This window comes from Pteropus medius, unplaced genomic scaffold, assembly GCF_902729225.1.
Source record: "Pteropus medius unplaced genomic scaffold, Ma_sr-lr_union100, whole genome shotgun sequence".
In the NCBI taxonomy this organism is placed as follows: Eukaryota; Metazoa; Chordata; class Mammalia; order Chiroptera; family Pteropodidae; genus Pteropus; species Pteropus medius.
In genome coordinates this window covers 7,856,726-7,863,556 of record NW_024340698.1, presented here as the reverse complement: position 1 = coordinate 7,863,556, position 6,831 = coordinate 7,856,726, and the positions used below count along the sequence as shown (strand labels likewise).

Sequence of the window (6,831 nt, the reverse complement as noted above, 5' to 3'; positions counted from 1 at the left end):
AGAAAGAAAGAAAGAAAGAAAGAAAGAAAGAAAGAAAGAAAGAAAGAAGAGAGAAAGAAAGAGAGACAAAAGAAGAGAGAAGGAGGGAAAGCTTTTTCTATATAAATATATTTTAGTCCCTTCTTATCTGTGATATCTTACTGGATTTTAGATGACAATTAATTACTCTCCTGTATGGCTGCTGGATAATGTAGAGATGCTAAAAGTCTAGGATGCAACATGAATACGATAATCAGATTTCTTAGATTCAAATAAACATAGAACCTAATCTCTCCCTTCCCCCAGCTACCCCCTGTGTGCCCGTCAGTGCAATACCAAGTGAAGAAGAATGAGACTATTACAATTTCTTTGTGTCCGATTCTGAATTCCTACCACAGGCCAAGTGGTGCCCTAGAGTTGTCTACAAGACAGAGAATTTGGCCTGAGAAAGGACTGCAGAATTTGAAAGTTTTAATAGCTCGTAAACAGTGTTTTGATACATTTTCAAAAATAGTCTATAGTCGTAGAAATTCTAAATGAACAGGACCCTTCTCTGATCCTAAACAACATATTGGGAGATAGATACATGAAATGAACTTTCTAGGGTTTTTTAAAAAGAAATATTGTTCTTAATAAACAACTTGAGCCTTTTGCTAGCCAAGTACTCTCTCTTTGTCCTCTCTGAGCAATTCTCTCTATTCGGTCTATTCATTTCTACTAAGTAGTTACATATCACCGTAGCACTTTACCATCTGCTGAGGCAAAGAAGCATCTCAAATGTAGCACTGGGAGCAGGATTCAGTGTCTTGGCATGCAGCCACAATGGTCTCTCATGGCCCCCGAATGTAGATGGATGGCTGAGTCAGAAGGTGGCCCTTGTTGCTACTGAGGTCTCCTACTGACACTCGTACACCAAGATCCCAGCATCCTCCCATCCTTTTCCAACTTTGTAGTGATTTCCAACACAGAAATGAGAAGGCCCTCTGCAACCTGTCCATGAGACCTATTCCTGGTGAGCATAAAGCCTTAAGGAGATAGGAATCTCTTCTCCCAATGGGTGTGGCAACCCTGGTCCAATCTCTCATCCAAACTCACACGTATAAAATTACTGAAGATGGTGACGATGTAGGTGATATCAGCATCAGTTAACGTTTGCTGAGTGTTCACTTTGTAATAATTACCAACATGAAATACCTCACTGTGTTTTCCCAAAAACCATCACTTATCAAGGCACAGTCAACAGAGCAAAATGGCTGAGTAGTCAAGACAGAAATGAAGAAAGATTGCTGCCGTCCCACTAAAGTGCTCAATGACCTTGGAAATCTCCTTCAGCCCTTTTGGGCTTCATCCTCATCTGATAAATGGGGATAATATTGCCCTTTTCCCAAAGCTTTTGCAAGTTTACAGAGAAATACCAGAGATAAGAGATGTGGAAGCTCATCAGAAACTGGAATGCACTCTTCACAGATATCAGGCTTGAAGAAGCACTGGTCCACGGTCACACAGCCGGTTTGTGGCTGACCTGAAACTAAGGCCCAGGTGTCAGAACTCCCAGGCCAAGCAGACTAAGCTGCTATTTTCTTCAGTCCATCAGAGCACACAGACCACCAGCTAGCATAGAAGGCTCCTCAACATAGGAACTCCCAGTAGCTGACTCTCTCATCTCCTGAGACCAGTTCCTCAACCGTCGTGCATCATTGCTAGCACAGCTGCCTTGGTCTCCAAATTTCACCCCCTACACACACACTCACACAAAACTCTCATTCTCACACACTTATGCATCCCTTCACTCTTAGAAATTATCAGAACTCACAAGAGCTGTTCCCGCAAGCAAGGGTTGATTAACATCCTGGGAAATTCTGAACCCCTCAGGCTTCATGTAATAAAAAGGTGCCCTTGGAGTAGCAATGTGTTTATCTAGCAAATTTTATTTCATTTTTTCCACATATTGTAAAATCTAGTAACTCTCTTTAAAAAGTGGTCTTTGATTAAACTAGATGGCACTGTGGTATCACTATTTCTATGACCAAGAAGATATTTTTTTCAAATAATTTTACTTTAGTTTGGGATAATCTAAGAGGTTGAACCATCCCCTTGAGAGGTCCTGGGTATCTTATGAAAAACTTCTGAAGGATTTGCCAGAAGACAGCAGCCAGCAAATACATAAGCAAGACCACATTAATAATGTGTGTTTATAGATCATGTCATACCCTGAACCTACATGTCCAAAGGATTTACAAAGGCACATGTGCCCTGTGGAACTCTAGATGGGGTCATGACTTCCATAGTGGCAAAAACTTCATTTTTACTTCTGTGCCACAGTCAGAGTTCTGGAATTTTATTTTTGCCCTAAAAAGCTTTTTATATTACCACCCCTCACTACACCTACAAGCTCTATCAGCAAGAGAGATTATTTTCAATACTGCCAAATTGTTTGGGATCTTCTTAACACCAGAATCTTGTGATGACAATGATGTATATAAGTCTCAAGATGGATTAAAGTAGCAAACCTCCTGAGGCCAAGGTTCTGTTAGGATGGAAAAATAAATCTGGTAGCGCTGGAAAGGAAATGAAAGTTCAACAGATTCTGCCCAAATTCCAGCATTCAAGAAAGGACACTGTAAACTGGGGGAAAGGAAAGTGAGTAGGGGGTGATGTGTCTTCTCCTTCTCAATGGTGACCAATCAGTGAGGTCCATTCGCCTAAGGCTGGACAAAAGAAACTGCACTGGCTGTTGCATTCCAAGAGACACCTGCAAAGCGCTGCCTAGTCCAGGGGGGTGGAGATATTGGGACAGGGTCCAGGTAGGCAGCCGTTGCAGCAACAGTCTCAAGAGCCCCTGTGGTTATCTTGATAAAGAGACAGAGGGCACGGCCACATTTTTGCCAGCCCAGAGACCCAGTCTGGAGGCCTCCTGTCAACCAGACTCACCTCGTCCTATCCCTGGACTCCTTTCCCAGTCCAGATTTGTTTTAGGGAGGGTGGGGCCCTAGCTGTAGCAATTGCATCCCTGCGCATCCTCCCCGCCCACCTTGATGGCCGTCCATGATCTCCAGCAACTGGGCATTACGACTGGATGGAGGAAAAAATGCCCTAGCTCCAAAATTAGGTGGCTACAGGGTCTTCATAAATTAGCTTTTTCTGTATCAGCCCCAGGTTCCCAGTAAATGAGCTAGCGACGTCCCGCGCTGGGGCCCAACGGTTTCTCAAGGCAGAACCCCACATGAGGTGGGAGCAGCCCGCTGGGTGCCCCTCGCACTCGAAAATCGTGGCAGATGCCTGGCGTGCAGCCAGTAGGGAGAGGCGCCAGCTGGATAACATGAGCTCTCTCCATTTCCAAACGGCGGCAGAAGGACACCCGCTTCCGAGGAGAGCAGAGCCAACGAGGAGAAACGAGGAGAGAGGCGACAAAAGTCGCCAGAAAGAGAAAAAAAATGGTGAAAGACAGAGAAGAGAAGCAATGTGAGAGGAGAACGGAGGGAGAAGACAAGAGCAAGCAGCCAGGACCTGACAAGATAGGAAGAGCAAGCAGCCAGGAGCTGACAAGATCGAGAGCACCAGAAAAAGGGAAAGGCAAATAAAGGAAGTGACAATAAAAGGAGTAAAGAATGCGAGAGTGTGAAAAGAGGAAGAGAGATCAAAAAGGACGCTGCGGAACCGGAGTGCTGAGTAAAGAAGAGCGAGGACAGGAGGGACCGCGGGACGCTACAGACAGAGCGTGGTTCTTTCTGGCGCTCCAGTGCAGCCTGCATGCCGTACCCTGTCCAGGCCGCTGCAGGGGAGCACTCATTCGTGGCCTCCCGGACGCTTCATAGGCACGCACTCCCAGCCAACAAGCGAGCCAGTCTGCTGACAGACAGACTAGCCATCCTGGACCAGAGCGAACAGGCTTCCAGCGGGCGCCACTGCGCCATGAGCGTGAGCGTTATTGCGCCTGGCTCCTGCCCAGCAACGGTGTAACCGCGAGGCTGCCGAAGGGTGCGCTGGGTCACCGGCTCCGGCTGGATGCACCTTCCCGCGCTCCACCCGCCCAAGCCCAGGTTCACTCCCACGCTCCAGGGCCCCGCTCCGCCGCGGGGGCGCGCTCACCTAGACGGTCTCAGCCTGGCGTCGCGCTTGCCGTCCACCACAATAGGCACGCAGCTGGTAAGCTCGGTCCAGTCGGCGTGCAGCCCGCAGCTCCATCCCGTGGAGAACCTGGAGAAGAGCCAGGTCTCCCGCTTACCCGGCCGGTGGCAAGTGCATTTCTTCTGACCCACGCGGCATTCGCACGGCTGCTCCAGCTGGATGTTGCGCACCAGGTGGCGGCCGAAAGTGGTGCCTCCAGTCTTCTGGATGTGCAGGAACACGATCAAGTCATCGCCCTTGATGTCAAAGTCTATCTTGCGCAGAAGGTCGCCGCGACTGAAATTGTAATGGGGCATGAACCTGGCGGAGCTCTCATCCTCGGAGCTGTATGGGTCCGGCATCGGGGAGCTGAACGCCTGCAGGCGGAGGAGCTGGCATTCTGTGCCGGGGCATACGTATTGGAGGACGATCACGGCAAATAGGAAGAGCATCACCAAAGCCAGAAGCAGCTTGTTGGATTTTTCATCCATGTTCCCGACGCTGGGGGAAACCCAAGCTCGTTACGTCAATCCCGCAACTCAGCCCGCGCTTCCCCAGGAGCCACCGTTGCGCCCCTTTTCCCTTTCCCCTACGCCCGGAGTACTCCACCGCGGCGGCGGCGGCGGCGGCGGCGGCGGTGGCGGCAGCGGCGGCGGCGGCGCCGTTCTCCGCTTCCTTCCTTCCCGGCAGGCTCAGCGCTGTGGCTTCTGCCGCACACCCCCTTCCCCCCACACTCCTCCCCGCTGGCCGCCTGCCCTTTCCCCGCGCCAGAGCTTTCGGGGGCCACTTCGCGGGGTTTCGTACACCAGTTGTCCCACTTCCAAATGCACACTCCCCCGGCCCAAGCCTCCGCGCGTTTCCCTCTACTCTCGGTGACTCCGTGGCTCCCATCCCCATCTCGCTTCGCCCACCGGACTCTCCAGCACTTCTTCCTCCAGTCCCCTTGGCGCGTATGCTGCCGCCTCCCGGTCTGCCAGAGCGAGCTCCCTCCCCTTGCGCCCCGAAGCCTTGCTCTTGCCCGCACCAGGTTGCCCACCTTGGAGGCCGCCTCGAGTGAGCTCGGAGGAGGGCGTTCAGAGTTCCCCTGGAGGAAGAAGTTCGCTGGCAGCCCCACTTGCAAGCGGAGATGCTGCGCTGCCAGTGTCCACGGAATCGCGGAGAGGGAGCCGCAGTGTAACCAAACGCGCGCCACGCTCCTCCGTAGCCCCCGAGCCCGGTAGCCATGGGCCAGCTGGAATTTGCGCCCTTCCCTTCCCCTCGCAACTGCCATCCCACCCCACACGGCTCCCGCCCGCCCGGGCCCGTAAGCGCGAGTCCTGCTTTCGCCGAAAACGTACCTGATTAGGGGGCCGAAAATCTTAGAGAAGATCGCACCGAGCACGTGCTTCAGCGAGTGGCCCAGGGCGGCCAGGCCCCGAGTAAGTAGGGCCCGGCAGAGGGAGCCCAGGTCCCAGCGTCTCCTGAAGTCGTACATCTGCCTGCAGCGGCCTCGGGGTAGCAGCGCGAAGAGTGGGGAGCGCGCAGCTCCCTCCAGGGAAGAAGACGCCTTTAGGGGCTCGTCCAGAAGCTGCTGGGAGTTGAATCCGCGAGACACACCCCTAGGAGGGCCGGCGCGGACTGAGGCAGCTACTGATCTCGGCCGGCTTGCTGCCAATTCGGCCTCTACTCTGGAATGCCGGCGGGGACAGGTGGTGCGGGCGGGCGCTCCTCGCTCCGGTTGCAGAGGCGACCGGAGCGCCTGGGCTGCACATGCAGGTTGTGCCATTCCCCCCTTCAGGCAATTCAGGGTACTAAGGGTCAGGAATGAGCCTGAATTTGTGTAATAATGCCTCACACCGAGGAGCTACTTCACAAGCAGAGGACTTGGGTTTTCTTTTGTCTTGGGGAACGGAGATTACTCCAGTGAGCTCATCACTCCACTTTGGCTCGTAATTTCCACCTCCCCTAAAATAGCAAAGGCACAAATTGGACCTTTTCTTTCACTCTTTGCCAATTTCCATTCTCCAACGGAAGCAGGGGCATTTTCTGAGAAGGTAAGTCAACATGAAGGAGAAGCATGACCAAAAAAAGGTTAACAGAACGGGAATGCGAGTTTTTTCAGAGCAGAAACTCACTTCTCTTCTTGCTGAACCCCGGGCATAAATCCCCGTGCCTACAAGAAGGCTTCACTTATATAAGGTTTACTGAAGGAAAGATGCATGACTAAATACTACGTCAGAGTGGGGCCATATAACCCAAGGTGAAGTGAGGAAACGGGCTCAGAGAGGGGTAAAGATGTGCTCAAGGTCACACAGCAAAGCCCCACAGTTAGAACCCAAGAAACCAGGCAACATCTCTTCTAATAAATAGGTGCAGACCATCCTCAAAGCCCTGGTGTCCAAAAGGCTATTTTTGCCTGCAGGACCAGGAATGTAAGGATTAGCAAGGAAAGAAAGGGAGGTCCCTTTAAGGCAGGGTCCCCAGTAACTCAGAACTCAGACTGTTCCCATATGATAGATCAGGTGGAGCTTGCTGTGTTTAGAGAACTGGTGTTTCCATGAATGAATGCCCACTCTGTTCAGTCCCACTGCTGCAGAAGTGGCACAGGGTGGCAGCAGTGTTTCAGAGCAGCACTGTTGGGACTGGGGTTGAGGGACAGTGAGCTGAGTGAGTCCTGCAGTGGGGGCAAGTCCCTCCAGAGACAGGTTCTCCTTGTATCTCCTTCAGAACATCTGGTCCCTCGCTGGAGCTCTGCTCCATCCCTAC

The 6,831-nt window shown here is 51.9% G+C and overlaps 1 protein-coding gene across 1 annotated transcript in view; it reads right to left on the bottom strand.

The window, feature by feature from the left end:
- The window catches only part of HS6ST2 (heparan sulfate 6-O-sulfotransferase 2), a 326,845-nt gene extending 320,745 nt beyond the window's left edge, over positions 1 to 6,100 (bottom strand). Inside the window, exons 1-2 of the mRNA XM_039875324.1 lie at positions 5,424 to 6,100; positions 4,069 to 4,587 (exon numbers count right to left, since the gene is read on the bottom strand). Of these exons, the coding sequence (XP_039731258.1) occupies positions 4,069 to 4,587; positions 5,424 to 5,851 (947 nt within the window). The 5' untranslated portion in view covers positions 5,852 to 6,100. The remainder of the gene's footprint in view (positions 1 to 4,068; positions 4,588 to 5,423) is intronic.
- Positions 6,101 to 6,831: the final 731 nt, after the last annotated feature.